Here is a 21,681-nt window from a genome sequence, read left to right as displayed (position 1 = left end):
AACCACCAAACAGCTAAAACAGCAAATCAGAGCAGGGAAACATACTCCGCACAAAGATGTGAACACAGAGCACGGACTCCTCCCCCCATTCCCCCATACGTACCCAACGGGACATACGCAGACATGCCATCGGATGCTGAAAAATGACATTTCTGAAGCTGCAGGTTTTGTCACTCTCCGACCAAAATTAATTGAACCAGCAGCAAAAGAAGATCCAAACTAAGCTTCACATTTGAAAAAGATTGTCATGAATTCCCTCTTATTTTTTACTCCTGCACAGCTCTCTCTCTGTGTGCTCAGAGACAAGTTTACCATCAAAAGTTTTCTTGTTTTCTGCATTATTTGTTTGCTTATTACACACCAGTCTACTGTTGTGTGCTGTCAGCCACTTTTTTTAAATGACCTCTGACAATAAAGCTTCATTTCTGCTGTTCAATACTGAAGAAATTAGAATTTTTACAAATTATGCCAAATTGCAAAACTCTTAGCTATGTCTCTAATAAAACATCTGTAACTTTGCTCTGCTTTACTTAAGAAAACCATGAATCAATATATGAACGTTACCTGATGCTGCTTAAGTTTTTAATCTATTGCAGAAGATTTTCAAGGTTATTTGCTATAAAAAGTCAGGCCAGGAAAATCTCCATGTTGTTCAGTTTTTTATCCTCAGTTACTTTGACACAAAGGCATCCACTTTGATTCTTACACCTCTGAAGTCTCATAACTGTCAGCTTTGTTTTTATACATAGACAGTCAGAAATATTATAATTGATTTATCAGTAAATATCCATATTTTTAAATCTGAATCAAAATTGAATTGAATCAAATTGAATCGAATCAGTTATTGAAATATTGTGGCTAATGTTTTGGCTAATACATACTGATGTCATGAAAGTCAGGGACATTGCCTCTGGATTGGACTGCAGTGGTGGTTTCTCTCTTCAAGAAGTGGAGCCAGAGAGCGTGTTCCAGCTTCAGGGGATCACACTTCTCAGCTTCCCTTGGAAGTCTATTCCAGGGTACTGGAATAGACTTCAGGTATTTTACTATGGTCCTCATGGTATCCGGTGGTGAGTGCTTTAGGAGCATTGGGTATCAGGCCCCTTGTTGTGCACTACACCTGCCCAACCCAAATTTTAATTTTTTTACGTAGGGCCATACAGGAAATTAAATCTTGTATTTATTATTGTTGTATAATATTAAAACTTGTTTGATCTATGACAAATATGCAAAAACAAAGGCTATCCAAACCTACCTGGTCTTGTGTAAAAATATTTCCCCAGAAAACTAACTGGTTGTGCCATCCTTGTCAGCAAGGACTGCAATCAAGCATTTGCAATAACTAGCAATGTCTTTGACATTGCAGTGGAGACATTTTTAGCCTACTCTTCTTTAAATGAATTGTTTTCATTCAGCCACACTCAGGGCCTTTTGTGCACGAACAGCTTGTTTAAAGTAAGGCCAAAGCAACTCAAGCAGATTTACAGTGGCTTGCAAAAGTATTCGGCCCCGTTGAACTTTTCCACATTTTGTTACATTACAGGCACAAACATGAATCAATTTTATTGGAATTCCACGTGAAAGACCAATACAAAGTGGTGTACACTTGAGAAGTGGAACAAAAATCATACATGATTCCAAACATTTTTTACAAATAAATAACTGAAAAGTGGGGTGTGCTTAATTATTCAGCCCCCTTTTGTCTGAGTGTAGTCAGTTGCCCATAGACATTGCCTGATGAGTGCTAATGACTAAATAGAGTGCACGTGTGTGTAATCTAATGTCAGTACAAATACAGCTGCTCTGTGACGGCCTCAGAGGTTGTCTAAGAGACAATTGGGAGCAACAACATTATGAAGTCCAAAGAACACACCAGAGAGGTCAGAGATAAAGTTATTGAGAAATTTAAAGCAGGCTTAGGCTACAAAAAGATTCCCCAAGCCTTGAACATCCCACGGAGCACGGTTCAAGCGATGGGTGGGGGGCCTGGGCCAGCACCACCTGATCATCCAAAAGAACATGTGCAGGTTTAAGTCTGTCAATGGAAACAACCTCCTGCCGACCCCCAAACTCCAGAAGGAAATGCTTCCGGCCCGGTTGAATAACCGTAAATGGGCCGTCATACAGGGGACGCAGCGGAGGCTTATGAGCATCACGCCTGAAGAAAACAAGCTGAGAACAGTCCAATGACCTCGGAACAAAAGTATCGGGCAGACAATGGTGCACTGGGCCAGGAACAAAAAATGAGTCTTTTGGGGGACTGAGAGGTAGCACAGAGGGATTGAAGCACGGGGACGGGCTCTTGGGCAAGAATTCCCCGGGGACACGGAGGGGATGCCAAGGATGAGTTCAGCCCTGGAAACCCCGAGGTCTTCTTTAACCGCACAGCGCAACTCCCTCCAGTAAAACCCATGGAAGGCGGTCAACCCAGTTGCCATCTGTAAGAGTAGCACGGAGTGCGACCTTAAGCGACCGATGGAAACGGTCGCACATCTCATTGGCCTGCGGGTGGTACGCAGTGGTTCGGTGGACCTTGACCCCTAAACCATCAGCCATAGCAAGCTTCGAAATGAACTGGGGGCCCCTGTCTGAGATGATGTTGGAGGGGGGACCGAAATGCGAAACCCACGTTGACAAAAATGCCCTGGCCACCGCTGCTGCTGTAGTGGATGCCAGAAGCACTGCCTCGGGCCAGCGGGTCGTGCAGTCCACTACAGTCAAAACGTGCGTGAAACCTTGTGACTGCGGCAGAGGACCAACCAGATCCACGTGCACATGATCAAAGCGCCTCTCTGGAACGCGGAAGGATTCGAGGGGCACCTGCGTGTGCCTATGTATCTTGGAGCGTTGGCATGGGATGTAGGCCGCTGCCCAGTCTTTCCCTGATGCCCGAAGGCCTGGCCAAACGAACCTAGAGCTGACCAGCTTGACTGAGGCCTGGACGCTTGGATGAGAGAGGGTGTGTACTCAGTCGAAAACGCGACAACGCCACAAAAGAGGAACCACGGGATGTGGACGGCCGGTGGAAACATCGCAAAGCAGGCTAGGCCCGCCATTCCACAGAGGTCTGTCCTCCAGTACTCTGCCTGTTTGCGCAGACTGAAGGGCAAGAACGTCCGGGTCGGCGCACTGGTCAACGCACTGGTCAGCGGCCATAGCGTCAAAGTCTATGCCAACATAAGCAGGAGAAACCAGCGCGCGGGACAGGCAGTCAGCAACGCAGTTGGACTTACCAGCCACGTGCTGAATGTCTGCCGTAAACTCGGAAATGGCTGCCAACTGGCGCTGTGGGCGCACGCTCCACAGGTCAGAGACCTTGGACATCGCAAACGTAAAGGGTTTATGATCGACATACGTGGTAAAGCTACGACCCTCGAGAAAAAAATGAAAACTCTTCCCGAGCGACGGAGAGTCTTGCGGGGTCGAGGCGGCACGCGCGCATGAACACCGGGGGACCGACTGTCGGTATATAAAGCTCAACCCCATGCTTCGTTGCCGTATTCGAGAAATTAGGAACAGTCAGTGAAGGGAATTCAAAAAGCAAATGCTGAAAAACATTCTCAGAAGTCACTAACTTAGCCCAATTCAGGGGCTCGATGTCACGAGTATTGAAGAAAAGGACAGGGCATCGATTAAGCCTCTGTTAGCGACATCGACCAGCAGTCCATGGGCACAAAGAAAATCGGTGTCCAAAATAGGCACAGAGCTAGTGGCAACAACAAAGTTCCACTGGAAATCCCGACCATGAAAACAAACAGTCACCAACCTTCCCCCGAACGTCGTGATGAGAGAGCCATTAGCTGCGAAACTGTCGGCGCTGGTCGGGGGAAGGAGGCTCTTCTGTGAGCCAGAGTTGACCAGGAAACGTCTCCCGGAGCACGAGTCTTCTATGAAGAGCATTTGTTCTTTGTCTCCAGCAGTCACGGCCGCTACGATGCGCTGCCGGAGCCCATGTCCCCGGCTGGAAGGAGGCAGCAGGCAGCGGCGCGCTTCGGTGCCAAAACACAGATGGTAGAAACAGAGGTCCTGTCCGCAGTGCCACTGTACCGTGATCTTTGCCATCAGAGAAGGGTTGGATACTCCGGGGCAGGCCGGGCGGGGCATGGAAGGTGCCGCCGGCAAGGCTGGAATTAGGTCGTGATCGTGTAAAGTGCGGGTAGCCAGGAGAATACGATCTGCTTCCTCAACCAGGGAGCGATAATCCTTCGCGCCGAGAAGCGGAGAGTTGGCGAGGCCGGCAGCTGTCGGAGGAAGATGTGGGCGAAGAAGAATCCCCCGTCGTCTGGTCTGAGCAAGGATAGCAAGTGCTCCATCAGTTCGAGAGCTGTACCCCACCAAGGCCTGAGAGGGAGAGGAGCTTTTTGGCTCGCTCGGCATCAGAGAGGGCATAGCACCGAAGAAGCTGCTCCTTAAGGGCGGCGTATTTCCCTTGGTGGGTCCCGGAGGAGAGTCAATGCACGACGGGTGGCTAGCGGGTTGAGCAAGGGCACCACATGGTGATATTTTATGTCATCAGCCGAGATGCCCTGAAGGTCGAACTGAGCCTCCATGTGCACGAACCACGACAGGGTATCGTGAAGCCAAAAATCCGACAGCTCAAGCGCCACAGCAAACGTACCTGCAGCAGGAGGCAGAGGGCTGGAGGCCGCTGATTCATCCAGAGCGGAGCCGGAGTCACCATTGGGCTGTAGCATGTTCGAGTCAGGGGTCACCAAAGTGGAGGTAAACACAGACATGAGAGCACTTGATTAACACTCCTCGTTTATTGCTCATCGCCATAAAACTGAATACTTTTCCCTCCAAAACACAGCAACAACACTGCCTGTAAGCTGGGTGTGAGTGGAGCCCCCCCGTGGTCCACCACAATGTTATATTAAGTAATCTGTAAAAGTGCCAAACATAAACAAACCTGGGATGGTAAATGTTTGGAAACTACAGAATAAAAATAAGGTATGGCTAAATCAAAACAAGACAAACATGTTAACTAAGAATAGCAAGCCTAAACTCTGGGCAAATGGTCTTCTCACCCACTTTCTCACAGTTGTAATGAGAAAAGCAGGATTGATGTTTACCTGCAAAGTTGTCAAGGTTTATTTGTTAAAATTTCAGTCCAGTTGAAAATGGCGGCATTGGAAGGTATTCAGAGAAACGTATGAATGGGGATAGGCACATACTCATTGAGGCTCCCTCGGAGATTGACTTCTCCCCTGTCAAGTCTCCTTTGAGGAGACTATGGTCCAAATCCAATAAGAAAGCTAGATGCAGCTCGTCTACATTGCACCTGCAGCTGGGGCTATTGAAAGTGATATCTGAAATTAACTTTCATTCTGGCTGGCCGACATCCCTTAAACAAGCTACTGCTGTGTGTGTGTGTGTGTGTGTGTGTGTGTGTGTGTGTGTGCGCGCGCATGTGCGAGTCTGTGTGCTACAAATTCAAGCAGACAGACACTCTCATTGAGCAGACAGCCTACTACTGCTGCTGCCTTTTCCAGCCTCTTTTTCTTCCCAAACACAAGAAGACACCTAGAACCAGCTCACAGCTGATAGCCTTTGGCTTTTTGCTCTGGGTTTGCTTGTTTTTTTTTTTAGTGGTGGTGGTGGTGGGGGGGTCTTTAGTAAGGTATATAAAGGGACAGAACGTAGAAATTTAAAGCAATGCATCGTGAAAACTGTAACATTTTGAGCACACCTGCTTTCTTGCTTTGACAGATAAAACGCAGATGGGCTCGAAACTTTACAGCTTTCATGATGCATGTGTAATGTTGAGTTAGTATCTGCCCCCTTCTTATTTTGTTGTGAATGTATTTTTAGTATATATTTTATACTGATTTTTACACCACTGGTCCATTGTGAATTTTGCAGACTGTTTCATTTTACAAACATAAAAGTCCTATATTGAGATTTTTCTGGGGGTTTTTTTCTATTCCAAATCCTATCCCCAATTTTGGCTTTTTTCTATGCTACAATACAATATGAACAGTGTTCAGCTGCATGTCCAGTAATGGTGCTGAAAGTATATACAGCCTCTCACTACAGCTATAGCCATTTGGTTCATTTCTGTGTCACCTGAGGGAACAATCCCTCAGGTGACACAAAGTGCTTTTCAATCACAATTAATGTGATTGACTCAACTTAATGTCCTGTGGTCCAGGAGGCATCAGGGTGAGTTCCTGCAGTGCTCCATGAAGCACATCAAACTAGATTTACTCTGTTACATCTAAGTAAATCAGGAGCATCTTGATGTCCAAACTCTATAAATCCTTTACGATGACAGCTGTAACAGTTTCACCACCTTTGCTTCTTTTGTTAGCACAGCATTGACAGATGCAGCCAGGAGACTTCAAAGAACTATTGCTTTCAAGCTGGTTGGCCTTACAGATCCATGCCATTAGGATCCATCCCATCCAAATACATCGGAGTGAATGCACGATGAGTTTCCTTTGTGTTGAAGAGACTGGAGCCCAGATGATTAGTAGTGCTGTCAGATCAGTTACCAGTGGCACACCAGCAGAGAGAGCCAAGAATGCCTTTGTTTCCAGAACCAATTGAACTATTCCCTACTCAAACTTCTACATATCATCATCCCTACCTTGTAATATATTGTAATACATCATCACATAAAGGACTTTAACTTAATGCTGCATGTGCTTCATGTTGCAGGAATATTGTTATTTTACCCTCTTTTAGTGTCATTCCAAACAGCCATCATAGATGTGTGTGTTGGAAGATACAACATTTCAAAAAGGTAAAATAAATAATATTTGTTGTTATAAAAAGTTGGAAAATAAATAAATAATTTGATCATTTGGAAACAAAACATAGAGTCATTTCAAATTTTCAATAAATGTATAATATTACAAACAATGATTACATCAAGTATTCCAAATTAAATATTTGCCTGGAAAAGATGCCTGACATTGGGGCTAAAAACATTTATCTCGGACTTCAGAAATTGTAAAAGGTAATTTTGTGTTAAAATTAATGCTTTGGTAAGGTTGTTAACATCCATCACTGTTATACTGCAGGCAAAACGTTATTTTTATATACCTGTTATATACATACATAAATGATAATGTCATACTATTTTCAATAAACAACTCAACAATTTAGATAGTCATTTATTTGAGAAACATTTTCTAATAACACATATATGTGATGTGAATCTCAGGGATTAGCATTTAATTTGAATATGAAGATCCCAATCAATGGATGGACATTAGACTTTTTTTATTATTATTAAGGAATCTATATGGAGTTTATAAATCTATGACTAAATAACATACTAAATAGCATATGACTGATAGTGTGGTTTAATAGTGTGGTTGTGAACAGACATCCGCAGAACATATTTTGTGTGTTCACAAACTAGTAATACTGAAGCCTTATAAGCTATTTACTGTTTTGCACTATTAACTTCTATTTTATTTTTCATATATTGAACTTAATGCATCAAACTCTTACAATTATTCCCTCCCTGTCTGAGATGTCAGAGATTCAAGGTAGTGATGTGTTGGTCGCGAACAAAATGGCTCTTAGAGCAGAATCTTTGAAGTGAACGAGGCGACCCGTGGGTTTGTTTTTTCTTCTATCTCTCACCCTCTCTCTCGCACTTTTTTCCGCTTCACTCCACACACGAGCCTTGTGTTTTGCGCTGGGAAGAGGGGGGAGGGGCGGTAGTTACACTCGCAGTAGCACAGGAACAGAGCGGAGGGAAAGACAGAGAAAGAGAGCCAGGGACAACTGTCATGTCTGAGTGTGGGCAGGCAGGAAGAGAGGACCCAAAATGCAGAACTCACTGAGGCGGAAGTAATTCAAAACACACAGCTTTATTGCTGGTAAGAAGCAGAACAGAAAAACACTAACTAAACTGGAAGAACGGAATAAGTAGGCAGGAAGGCTGGCTGGCAAACGGAGCACACAGAGGAAGCGAGGGTGAACAGACATTAACGATGCGACACCGAGTAGGGGAAGACACAGACACTAAATACAAGAGGTGAACGGAGCAAAGAGGAAACAGCTGGGAGACACGGCTGACGTTGATTACACTGACGAGACAGGCAGAGCACAAAGCTGAACGCACTGACAAAGGACACAGACCTACAAAATAAAACAGGAAGCACACGCCAGACAGAGACAGACTCGTAAACAGGCATAATGACGTCATGGACAAACAGAGGGACATACGGGCAGAGAAGACTAAGCACAGGCAACCTAAACCAAACATAAGGGCAAGATAACAAAACCTAAACCAGAAATAATCATCATCGTCATCAACATCATCATCAGATAACTAAAGAATCAGAATATAATTTTAATCAAAACAGTATCACCAGAGAATAACTCATCCATAATGCAAAAATAAACCAAAACATAAGAAACTCAAAATGCTGGGTCGACCCGACCCAGGACCGTGACAGTACCCCCCCCTCAAGGGCGGGCCCCCAGACCGCCCAACAGAAGCACAAAAAACGGCCAAAAACAGAAAACAACCCAACCAGGGCGGGTGGCGGGGGACCAGGAAGGAGGGACAGAGCCCAGAAAGACCCAGAAGGTCAAGTTCAGGGGGCCGACCCGGAGGCCGACAGCACAGGAGGCCAAAACAGTTCAGTTCTGGGGGCCGATCGTGTGGACGGCAACTGCGGCGACGGGCAAACAGTTCTGGGGGCCGGCCACACGGAAGGCAGTGGCGGCGACAGAGCAGATCCGGGGGCCGGCCACGCGGAAGGCAGTGGCGGCGTTCAGGAGGGTGTTCAGGAGGGCGTCCACGGTGGCGGAGATGCCCAACAAGCGGCCTGGCAGATGACCGACGATGTGGAGGCGGTAGTAGGGGACCTGAAGGCTGCGTGGCCCCTGCAGCCCCAGGCGAAGCGAAGGCTGGACCAGACGAGGCGGAAGCGGAGGCTGGACCAGACGAAGCTGATGCTGAAGTTGAAGGTGGACCAGGCGACGCTGATGAGGATGCGGAGGCTGGACAAGACGAGGATGATGAGGATGCGGAGGCTGGACCAGACGAGGATGATGAGGATGCGGAGGCTGGACCAGGCGAGGCTGATGAGGATGCGGAGGCTGGACCAGGCGAGGCTGATGAGGATGCGATGGCTGGACCAGGCGAGGCTGATGAGGATGCAGAAGCGAGGCGAGGCAGCTGATGAGGATGCTGAAGCAGAGGCCGGACCAGGCGAAGCTGAAGCAGAAGCCGGACCAGGCGATGCTGATGAGGATGCTGGAGCCGGACCAGGCGATGCTGATGAGGATGCTGGAGCCGGACCAGGCGATGCTGAAGCAGAAGCGGTGGCTGGACCAGACGAGGATGAAGCAGTGGCTGGACCAGACGAGGATGAAGCAGTGGCTGGACCAGGCGAAGCCGAAGACTCTGAGGCCGCAGCAGGCGAGGACGATGAAGCTGCAGCAGCCGGCGGCGTGGGCGAGGCTGCAGCTGGCGGCGGGATGGGCTCCTCGGGCCCCCCCAGCTGACGAGGCAGAAGGCTGGACGGGCTCTTCGGGCCCCCCAGCTGGCGAAGCAGGAGGCTGGACGGGCTCCTCGGGCCCCCCAGCGGACGAGGCAGAAGGCTGGACGGGCTCCTCGGGCCCCCCAGCTGACGAGGCAGAAAGCTGGACGGGCTCCTCGGGCCCCCCAGCTGGCGAAGCAGGAGGCTGGACGGGCTCCTCGGGCCCCCCAGCAAAAACAGTCTCAGAACCAGCGGGCACCAGGGCCCCTGGCACACACAGGACTGAACCAGCAGGCCCGGGGACCTCTGGCAGGCACGGAACAGAACCAGCAGGCCCGGGGACCTCTGGCAGGCACGGAACAGAACCAGCAGGCACGTGGACCTCTGGCAGGGAAAAAACAGGTAGCGCTGGCTTCTTTACATCCAGGGGGCCAGAGTTAACTGAATGCTGACATCTAACCTCTGGGGAGGCCCTGGAGAGAGCAAGAGTCACAAATGTAGCCAGGTCTTGAGGAGCAACAAAAGTCTGTGTGGGGCTATCCTCCTCCTGAAAACGAGTGGGTGGAGATGGTGGCTGAGGTGCAGGCAGTGCTAGTGGCTGAGGTGCTGGCAATACAAGAGAGTGCACTGAACTCGACTGAACTGACTGGAGAACAGGAGGAGACTGAACTGACTGGAGAACAGGAGGAGACTGAACCGGGGACCGCCGGGCAGCTAACTGAGCTTCTGGCTGAAGAGGTGTTTGTAGCAAACGTAAAGAGGGTGGTGGCCTATGTTCTCCTGAGCCTCCAGAGCACAGTTTAACCCGCTGGATGGGCTCAGAGAAAACAGTTTTCCTTGGGCTCCCCTGCTCTGAGTGAGCAGGTAAAAAACAGTCTTTAGCAGGCAGGCTGAGCACGTCTGGGCTCTTAGTAGTAATAGGAGGCAAAGACGGCTCGGCTGAGCTGCCAGTGGGGGGAAGAGCAGGCTGCACTAGCCCAATAGGGTCAGGAGACGCTAGTTTAGCAGCAACAAGCGCTTCTCTGGAATTTTTAGTCTCTGAGTTAACCTTCGGTTTGTCGTGTATGGTTCTAAGCTCCAAAGGAAAATGAACAAAGTCCTTTAAATCCCCTGAGAGGGAACAGCCCCCCTCAGACGAGACAGAAAAAGTGTTCTTGTCACTCACCCCAGCCGGCTGCTCAGAAGTTCCCGAATCCAGCTGAGGTAAGGGGTGCCGGCGGCGTGAGCGGCGTTTCCTCCCAGACGAGGGAACGGAAGTGGCGGAGGAAACTTGTGATGGCGGAGGGATGACAACTTGCTCCTCATCCTCTGACCACATCGCTGCCAAGAAGGAGGCCGGTGAATTTGGCTCGGAACAGCACGCGGAGGAATCCCGCGGCAGAGGAGTGGAGACGCCTCTCCCCCGTGACCGTCGCTGCTACGTAGCGGGAGGCTTCGGGTTAGCAAACTGGGAGCGGGCAAAAGCCGCGAGTTCCCGAGCTTGTAGCACCTCCTGGGCTTCGTGCAGCTGGTCCATATAGCCCATAAATCCTCTCAGCTGGCGCAGGTGAGGATTTCCCTCCAGGACGGCTTTGATAGCATTAATCCCAACCACCATAGTCTGAGTGTCTTTGGTGTGGGAAATCCGCTTCATCAAACCTTGGATGCGGGAGAGGTCACACTCCCGGGACGAGTCCACTGGGTCCTGGTTGTGGTCGCATCGTTCTGTCATGTCTGAGTGTGGGCAGGCAGGAAGAGAGGACCCAAAATGCAGGACGCACTGAGGCGGAAGTAATTCAAAACACACAGCTTTATTGCTGGTAAGAAGCAGAACAGAAAAACACTAACTAAACTGGAAGAACGGAATAAGTAGGCAGGAAGGCTGGCTGGCAAACGGAGCACACAGAGGAAGCGAGGGTGAACAGACGTTAACGATGCGACACCGAGTAGGGGAAGAGACAGACACTAAATACAAGAGGTGAACGGAGCAAAGAGGAAACAGCTGGGAGACACGGCTGACGTTGATTACACTGACGAGACAGGGAGAGCACAAAGCTGAACGCACTGACAAAGGACACAGACCTACAAAATAAAACAGGAAGCACACGCCAGACAGAGACAGACTCGTAAACAGGCATAATGACGTCATGGACAAACAGAGGGACATACGGGCAGAGAAGACTAAGCACAGGCAACCTAAACCAAACATAAGGGCAAGATAACAAAACCTAAACCAGAAATAATCATCATCGTCATCAACATCATCATCAGATAACTAAAGAATCAGAATATAATTTTAATCAAAACAGTATCACCAGAGAATAACTCATCCATAATGCAAAAATAAACCAAAACATAAGAAACTCAAAATGCTGGGTCGACCCGACCCAGGACCGTGACAACAACAACGTCACATTAGAAAGGTGATGATAAAGGATTCAGAAAGTTTATTCATGCAGGCCCATATGACAGAGAATGTGCATCTTCTTTTTGAGTTCATATTTTTTCATATTTATATTTAATTGTGTTGTGGTTTGCAGTGTTTTGTGTTGTTTCACTTTAAATTTGTTTAAAAGGAAAAAGCAGAAAATTTAAATAGTTAAAAGTTGAAATGTAAAATAGTTGGTTTTTGTATTATATGATTTATTTATTACATTTTATGTGGAGTGAATAAATAAAAGTATATCTACGGTGGCCCCTAGAGACAAAGCACGTACAAACTCCAAAACACATAAAAACTCCAAAACACGTACAAACTCCAAGGCACGTACAAACCCTGAAGCACGTAAAATCTCCAAAACACGTAAAAACTCCATAGCACGTACAAACTCCGAAGCACGTACAAACCCCGAAGCACGTAAAATCTCCAAAACACTAAAAACTCCGAAGCACGTACAAACTCCAAAACACGTACAAACCCCGAAGCACGTACAAACTCCAAAACACGTACAAAACACAACAGAAGTCCTCCAGGATGGTAGGGGCAGTGTTGAGCTTTTGTTACCTAGTGGCTACACAAGCCAGGAAGTATGTCTGTGAAGGTTCTCAGTCATCCAGGTCATCGTAGTCAAAGGAGCTTGCAAAGAAAAGCGTCTGGATTTCTTTAAGTTGCTTGAAGACGTTTCACCTCTCATCCGAGAAGCTTCTTCAGTTCTAAGGTCAAATGGTGGAGAGTCCCAGATATAACCTAGTGGGAGTAACCCCCCACAGAGGGACAAAAGGACCCCCCTGATGATCCTCTAATCGCCTGAGCCAAGGTGTGAAACTGGGTGTGGGTCCCAATCAGCCAGAGTTTTGGGTGTGTGTTTTGGGTGTGAACACCCAAAACTCCTGCAAGCTCCTTTGACAAGCCAGGAAGTACCAACGACCGGATTTGGTGTGTGGTAGTAACAGGTAAATGAAAATTTTTTTGAATTATTTGAATATATATGAGTGCCTGTGTATGAATACACAAACAATACACATATGCTTTCAATTGTGTAATTTAAGTGATCTAGGTAGCTCTGTTTTGGAAGTTCAGTTAACGCTAGAAGTGTGTTTTGGAGTTTGTACGTGTTTTGTCTCTAGGGGCCACTGTATATATTTATATATAAACATATATGAATAAAACCACAGGTTTTTTTTTTTACATTAGTAATTCCTTTTGTGCATAATTTTATATTGTTGTTAATAATAAATTAATTAAAGCAACAAAACAACCCGAAGAGCCGGTTGGGAGCCGGCTCTTTTTAGTGAGCCGAGCCGAAAGAGCCGGTTCTCTAATAAGAGCCGGAAATCCCATCACTAATTCAAGAATGCTGCCTTTCACAGCGCAAGTCAAATGGCTCACAACAATAAGTCGTAGATTTAAAAGTGAGAGGATTGTGGCATTTAATCACACTTGAGGTGTTTTTTTTTCCTTTTCATTCTTTTTCATTCAATTCTGAATTTAATAGGGAGTCAATGAAGAGGAGCTTACATCAGAGAAATGTCGTCTATCTTTCTACTCCCAATGCATACTCTAGCTGTAGCATTCTGGAGAAACTGAAGGCTTTTCAGGAAAGTTATAGTGCAACCTCATAATAAGGAATTACATAATTCTGAGTAATAAATGCCTGAACAATTTCTCAGAGGGTGTCACATCATCATGTACAATTGGCAGACCTTCGTGAAAAAACCTGATCAGGAGAAATTAGTTTTACCACAGAGTCAAGTAACTCTGATTTGAAGCTTTCATTTTTAGAGAAGCCAAAGTATTCAGAGTCATATGCAGTGATGATGTAACACTTTTAATCCATTATTGTAAAATTAAATATTTTTAAAAAAACTATTCAATAATTAGGGCTTTCAGGGAATACTGTTAAATGTTCAGATTTATGCCAGAAAAAGGTCCAGAGTGCACTGAGAGATTGCAGATCTGAATACGGAACAAGCTTTGTTATGAAAATCTGTTACACAGAATTTTCAGTTTTTTGTTTTGGGTGCAACAAAGAAAGTGAAAAAGGCTTTAAATACCTTTAAACCACAAATTGTAATTTTTAGGTTTCTTTCAGTGTGGTAAGCATTACATACCCCTACAATGCTTTGTACTTCTGCTTGAAGTATGTGATCTCCTATGCCCTTAGAAAGCTACTTCACTCAACATGCTTGATTTTCAAATAGCAATGTAACAAATGGAACAAAGCCAAATCACACTGTAGATAAGCTTGATGATCAGTATGAATCGTGGAAGAAAACTACTAGAACCCATTAACGTTTGAAGCATTGTTTGCAATGTAAACCATTAATGAAATGCATCTCAACAGTAATCCTAATGGGGTTTTTTTTTTATCTCATTCAAATGGATCTAAGTGCCTATTACGCCAACAATGCATTATTTTACAGCTCAAATTAGGCATCCTGTTCCAATGTTCGGTGCAATTACAAAAGTGTTTAAAACACTAGAGCTTTTTAGAATCTTCTCCAAATATTCTGCCAGACAGTTGTTTTAAGGGTCTAGGGCCGTGGCTCAACACTTCTTACATGTACATCGTATTCTCCTTGCCATTCAGCTTGCACCTCAAACTTTGATATTTTTATCATTTGAAATCAACCAACTCCCCTGAGAAGAGTTCAAACCCCTACAATGCTTTGTACTTCTGCTTGAAGTATGTGATCTCCTATGCCCTTAGAAAGCTACTTCACTCAACATGCTTGATTTTCAAATAGCAATGTAACAAATGGAACAAAACCAAAACCTACAGTTGAATTTTTGAATAGAATATCTGTCACTCGGTTTGTCTATACGTGGCTCAGTCTGTGAATCAATGAGAGTTTGAATCTTGAAGAAAATATAATCTGATCAAACATTATTCAGCTTTAAATATTGTTCAGCTTTAAAGTTACTGTGCAACTGTGTAATAAAAATGTGCTCACGACTTTGGCCTTGAGAGCGATAAGAAGCGATCGCCTCATCCTGCAGGCGAAAGATATCTGCAAGCGAAGAGACTAGAACACCCAAGGCCGCTTTCCTTTTATGGAGTTGTTTTTCTGCTAATGCAGCACTTTCCTCACAACCCCCTCCTGTAAGTTTTAGAGAATATATACCCATCCTCACAGCAAATCTTTGGAATCTCTTGATGTGAGCTGCGTTGAGAGTTTGTCTCTGTCTCAATAAAAGTTCACTGATTCCCCATCTGCAGCAGGTGTCCGGTTGTCTTCATTCTCCGCCAGCCTGGTTAAGTCAATTCCTCCTTAACATCTAAAAGAACCTATTTAATGAAGGAAGACGGGTTCACTTTGTGTTTAATATTATTCTATTGCTGTTGTTGTTTTTTTATATCCTTCAATTGGCGTCACGGAACAGGATCCGCTCCAGGTCAACTGGAACGGATGGGAGGAGTTCGGCCGTGGTCTGAGTGAACGGAGTTTGGACAAAAGCTGTGTGCACACAAAAACAAGGTAAGCAGACCTTTTATTTCTGCTATATTGAACATTATAAAAATACTTAGTGTCCAAACTCCTAGTAATTCATAACCAAAATTGTCTGGCTTACTTAAGGCTTGTTGAGAATCAGACAAGTGAATAAGAGATAAGTGAATAAGAAATAAGTGAATAAGTGAATAAAGATAAGAGTGAACTGAGGTCTGACCACGGTTGCAGCCGACGGGTTGCTCTCCGGTGTCGGATAAATACCTCAGTGCAGGTCTGGGACCTTGAAAGGGTTTATTAGTAACGCCTTTCTAAACAAATTAAAAGGTTAAAGGCCTTGAGAATATTTTTTAGTAATATTCTCTAAACTACAGAAGGGTTAGGAAGGCCCAGAGGACTTTATTAGAAAAGATCCTCTAAAACTTAAAAAGGAGAAGTACTGGTTGGAGTCCAAAGGAGGGGTCCCTTTGATCAATAGGAGAAAACGGATCTCTTCTTAAAACCCCGATGATTTTAGTGTTTTAAATGTTTTGATGTTCTGTTTGATATTGGACACACATAAATACACGCTGAATGCTTGCTGTGGAACACTGGGCAGGACAGTTTGGTTCTCCGTTGTTCACAGATTACACAATTAAAGGAACTAGGTTCCTCTTTTGGTTAAAATAATACACCACACATAGAATTTTTTTTTACACATTTATTACATACATAAGGAGGGTAATGAGTGACTGCAGGTAATGTATGAAGTGTGAATGAGACGTGTGAACAAGGTGACAACCAACTAGCACCCCTATCAGGAAGCTCTAGGCAAGGTTACCCGCCAGACTCCGGTTTGGTAGAAGCCTGGTAACACCTGAAGGGATATTTCAGTGCTGACTCACCTTTAAAGCAGCGCCCCAGCTGTTAGTGCCTAACAGAGGCAGAAACCCAGCTGGCCCAAATTCTCCTTTAAAATCAATAAATAGAACATAAATTACCGGTGTGTGTAAATAAGTTGTATAAATCTGTTAGATCTGAAACTCCTGCTAAAAAACTTCCTCTCTACAACTCTTTTCTCTTCTCTCCCTCTTTCTCTCAGTTGGGATTCTGTGTGTGTATGTGTGCTGGAGAAATAAAAAAAAAGGAAAAGGGTCTCTCTCTCTGTCTCTGTGAGAGGAAAAAGGTGGGGGCCGAGTGAGCCCGCGGGGCCGAGCGGGTCCGCGGGAGCGAGCGTGTATGCTGTATGAGGAAGAAGGGAGTGAGAGGGAGCGAGTGAAAAGAGTAATCGAGTATTTGGTGATTTTTTTTATTATTTCAGAGGCACTGGGTAAGAGTTTTGACTTTAGCTGTGAGAGTTGTGAAAAGAGCAGGTTTTTCTTTTGTTGTAGACTGTGAGTAATCGGTGTTTTTCTGCCTATTGTGCTGCGTGGAAGACACAGAAGTGTAGAAATGTTTGTGGTTTATCTTTGTTTGACGTTTTATATAGAGTTGGTTGATTCAGGGTGATTTCTCCCGTTTAAGGGAGGAGTTGCATTGTGGTTATGTTAAAGCTTTGCTGTAGGGGTATGTGTGTGATTTTGTGCTGGCTTCGCATGTTTAAATGGATGCATAGAAGTTTGTCAGTGAGAAATTGTTATGGTGGGGTTTTAAAGTTAGTAAAGAGTCAAACAACGCCCGCTGTTTTAAAAAGGCCCAAAACATCATAAAAGACACCTCACATCCTGGCCACTCCCTGTTCGAACTGTTGCCCTAAGGCAGACGGTACAGGGCAATCAGAGCAAGGACTAATAGACTCAAACACAGCTGTTATCCAACTGCAATAACACATCTGAATACTACAAAAATGTCCACCATGCCACTCTTGTGTTAATCTATGCACGGTCTGAAGCATGACGGTGGGAATACTTAGTATTTTAAGTATTCTATCTATTTTATTGATTGAATTTTATTGTTTTTTATATTTGATATTACTAGGGATGATGCAATGATCGGGGACCATTCTTAATGTCGTCGGTCTCATGACAATGACAATAAAGTTTTTGATTTTGATTCTGATTCTGAAATACACCCTCCTCAAGAGTTCAATGATTTAGGCAGTTATGTTTATACAAATACTAAATGTATGTTTAGTGTCTTCATACAGGTGTTTTTTCTTAACCTGGAAGCCTGAGTACGGCAGCAGAAGACAGGCCAAGCTTTGGCTAAAATTCACGGCTGGACACCAGAGTTGTCCTCACCCCTCCCGGTAAAACAAAAAAGAGAGAATGTAGTTTGAGGCGGGTTTTTCTCGCTGAACTGCTCTGGGTGCTGTGTCCCTGAATCTCACCAGTGTTAACCTCTGGCGGAAGACATGGAGAAAAGGAAAAGATGTTCCTGGTAAATCACTGAAACAAATAAAACCACACACAACCAGAGAAAGATATGAGAAGGGTGAGGAACAGACACATGTGCGTGTTAGAGAAATGCCTCGTTTGAGAAAAAGTTAAAGTAACCCATATACAGACGCACCCATACATGCAATGAAGAAACAGCTTACATACATGTGCACGTACATGCAAGGTTAAAGTAGCGACACTTAACATACACCTGTTTTTAAATGATATAGTTTATACATTACTGACAATTAAACGCTTTGGGTTGCAAGACAACAACGTAACGTCAAAAGACAAAGACACTGGTCTGAGGATTAAGTGAGGACACGACAAATTTAGTGGTTAAAAGGGTCGACTTGGGACATGTTTTTGTTGATTGTTTAAGACAAATGACTACTGAATGATAGGAAATTCCTTTTTAGGTTTCTAAACAGGATCTTCAGAATTTTAACACGTACCTGTGTTGTCCTGTCAACTTGAGGGGTTATGAGTTGATTATATGGTGAAAAAAAAAAAAAAAAAAAAAAAAACAAAAAAAGGGGGGAGACGAGATCTCGTTGTTTCTCCCCTCTCGGGATAACACAGCCAACACAGCACAGCCAACACAACATCATTTTCCTGTTCGCCTGTTTTGTTTTGTTTTTGTTTTTTCTGAGAGCCGAAGCTGACCTGGACTCCTACCCTCCCCTCTACCATCGTTGCCCTCTCCGCGACCATCTTTGACCCTTTGACCCCTGAAGGCCACAGCAGCTGGACTCACAACAACAACTTGAGGATGTCAACAGTGCTGCAAAAGAGTGATCTCATGCAGCAGAGACGGAGAGCACTAAACCTAAAGCCCGTTTCACTACACGGGGGAAATTCCCAGGCTGCGTCAGCTGACAGAGCTGTGACGAGACGCGCATTAAGCCCAGAGGAAAAGGGACGGTGAGCAGAAGGATGCTGACCTCTGAGAAGAGCCGAACAGCAGAGCTGCAGAAGGCCGTGGACCATACAGAAGCAAAAGGGTCAAGGTACAAGGAGAAGATGCAGGCAGCTGCAACAACGGATGAAAACAGACCCAAAGAGGAGGGGAGGACCCTAGGCCATGCGTCAGGCCGCTGGTTTACCTAAACTACAGAACAGGAAGGTGATGAACACAAACATATACCAACACACGAACACACACTTCTGCATGCGCCTACTTAGAATGAAGGGAAACACACACATGAACACTTATGCACTTGTTGAGGGAGTAAAAACTGATACATACCCATGCACTAAAATCAAAATGTTGATTTAATTTACTAAGAAGTGACACACAATGCTCCAGCTGCTGCAATGAAGAATGCTTTACTGACAAAGGCTCAATGCTGCACACAACAAAGTCAAATACAGAATTTGCTATAATAATAAGCCCAGAGGGCATTTGTGTGGTCTGGGGAGCAGAGTCCGGAGCGGTTTGGTTATGAAAATGATGCCCGTGCGAGATATCTGGGGCTTAAGGCCTCGACTTAATTGTTTACTCTACACTAAAAAGAAAAGAAAACACTCTGAGCAGTGGTGCAGAGTGAAAACGAGGAATTAACAGTGTGAGTTTTATTTCAGAGCGCCACGTCATTGTGATGGAGATTTAATAAAGGAGGAACACACGGACAAAGAAGAAGAGAAGGGGGGGCAGCCCTTGAACGCGATTGCCTGAGGCATTAAAGTTCTGTACTAAATTCTGGTTTCCAGTGTGAGAAAAGTCACGCAGTGCCAGTAGTAGAGCTAGGTTGAGTGATGATTCTAAATTACTGTAAGTAAATCATCGTACACCGTTCAAGTTTCATGATAACGGGGATCTAGACTTTGTTGAACCCTAGGCAATTTGAACAGGTAAAAGTCGAGTGACCAAGTAGCAGTTGAATAAAAGTCATTGAATAAGTGTTGAAATAAACTGGCAGAATTAAGAGAATTAAAACATTTCAAGAGCTCAACTTACTTAATGGTTCAATTTTGTTTCACGAACGCAAAACATATAGGTTTATGAATATGAAAAGGTTGAGATGGTGTTGATTTGACTCTGTGTAGGTTTAGGTTGGTATTTTTATTGATGGGAAGAATATTCAGTGACAAGTCCTAAGACCCGGGCGTCTGCATTTTGTTTTTGTTATTTTTCATTTTATTTTGTTTTATATTTACTGATTTTTGTTTGTGAATCTTTTCTTTAAGCAGATCTGCACATCGGAAATTACAAGCATTACACGTCGGCGAGAAAATTGTTGTAAGTGAGTTTCTCCGCATTGAAATGGGTTCTGGAGGAAACACTTGTGGGGACAATTAGAAACGAGAGTCCCTGTTTAAAAAAGGATTCAGCGAGGTAATCCAAACTCAAGTTCTTGTTTCTTTTTGAGATGACGTCATTTTGCTGAGTGTGGAAACTAGATGCGACGACAGGTTTCACTATCAGCAAAGAACGGATGAATGGATGAAAGACTGGGAATAAAAACAAACGGACTGACTGGTAAAAGATGACAAGACTTGACCATGACTCAAGGTTAACCACCTCCACCTAGATAGGATAAAAGGGTGGATGAATTTATGTGGGTTTCTTTTACAGGAGTAGAAGGATGACAAAATATTCGAGGATGAGTGAACCTGTAAATGCCATTTTTGTGTCTTGTGTGGCTTACAGAGGTAACTGCGCAGCGTTACCATTTACATTTTCTTCCCTACAGGGTTACAGTTTTAATGTTTTTCTATTACAGGATTTCTGGGCGGATGTGTGAAGAAACGGTGTTTATGGGTTAGGAGTTGGGGATGCTATTACACTGTATTCTGGTGAGAGTGTTGGGGGAGACACACCCTGTCTTGAAAACTGTGATTCTTTTACAGGAAATGTTTTATAGCACCTATGGAATGAGGATGCCTGACTACGGTCAATGTGCTGCTAATGTTTGCTTTGCTTTGGTGAGAGGGGTGCAGTAGAAAACAGACAAGTGACATGAAAACAAGTAATAATAACAAATAACAAATTTGGGGACAGTTTGACCTAGAGCCCACTAACTGGCCATTAGGGGCTCTCTCTCTCGCTCTCTCTCTCTCTCTCTCTCTCTCTCTCTCTCTCTCTCTCTCTCTCTCTCTCTCTTGGAATAACATTGCCCAAAGGGTGAATAAAGCAAATTGTGGCAATAATAGTGATTTAATGATTGGAGAAACCTGAACATGATACTTGTCTGTTGAGCTGAATCGTTTATTACTCTTATGATTTTCCGGTGGGACTATGAAGATTTTTTGGTACAGATTGCAGGTTGTTGCTCTTTAACTCCTAGAACACGCCCTTGGCGAGGTGGGGGGAACTGGACCACCTTTCTGTGCCCCATCATCCTCTATTAGACGACATCCAAGCTAAGTAAACATGTCTTGGCCCTTTCCCCCTGAAATGACAGGCAGGCAAAGATGTTGCGTCTTTGTTTGCTTCCTGGCCCTGGGTCTCATTCCCATTGGCATAATCCTGATCTGTGAAGGGCCCCCGACACTTCTGACACCTTCAAGTTCAAAAGCTTCGCCCCCTTCTGACAGTCCCAATCTGACAAATGTAGCCCCTAGGGTCTTGCCCACCACTTCCTCTCCAGTTTTACCATATTCACTTTTGAATGTCCTTAGCAGTTACCGTTCTGAGTTTATTTTACGGTTGATTTATTCTTTCACATTTTCACGTTTATATCTCTCATTATTATAGTATACTCTGTACTCTCTATATTTTTATCATTACTTATGTTTTTTGGTTGCTGAGTTACAGGAACTGTTAATTTTGTGTCACTACCCTGGTTGCACTAACTCGTTGTACCCTTGTGTGCAGGACAGCTGTTACTGCTTTCATCGGGAACCGAGACTGCTTGCAGCCGACCCCTGGGCAGGGTGGTGCCTGGACTCTTTTCTCCTCATCTGCAATGACAGATAAAGACAAATGAAAAGACCCGAGGAGTTTTTCGAGCCAGGCTTCGACACGTCTCTGTGTTCCTTTGAATGTTACTTATTTTTGTGTG

The 21,681-nt window shown here is 44.8% G+C and overlaps 1 protein-coding gene and 1 long non-coding RNA gene across 2 annotated transcripts; one reads left to right on the top strand and one right to left on the bottom strand.

Moving 5' to 3' along the window:
* Positions 1-8,196: 8,196 nt before the first annotated feature.
* Positions 8,197-12,807, bottom strand: LOC309698198 (uncharacterized protein; the record flags this gene model as incomplete). The annotated part of the gene is made up of 3 exons (XM_082520498.1): positions 12,433-12,807; positions 9,106-11,162; positions 8,197-8,211 (listed from the first exon to the last, which is right to left on the bottom strand). Exons 2-3 carry the CDS (start codon positions 10,765-10,767, stop codon positions 8,197-8,199), a joined length of 1,677 nt encoding a protein of 558 aa, XP_082376624.1. The 5' UTR covers positions 10,768-11,162; positions 12,433-12,807.
* Positions 12,808-14,732: 1,925 nt separating this feature from the next.
* LOC309699147 lies at positions 14,733-18,381 on the top strand. Its single transcript, XR_014274255.1, has 2 exons — positions 14,733-15,123; positions 15,253-18,381. It is a non-coding gene; the product is annotated as an uncharacterized lncRNA (long non-coding RNA).
* The last annotated feature ends 3,300 nt before the right edge of the window (positions 18,382-21,681 follow it).

Source organism: Aulonocara stuartgranti (assembly GCF_965226115.1).
Source record: "Aulonocara stuartgranti genome assembly, chromosome: 22".
NCBI lineage: Eukaryota > Metazoa > Chordata > Actinopteri > Cichliformes > Cichlidae > Aulonocara > Aulonocara stuartgranti.
This window is presented reverse-complemented; position numbering and strand designations above follow the sequence as displayed.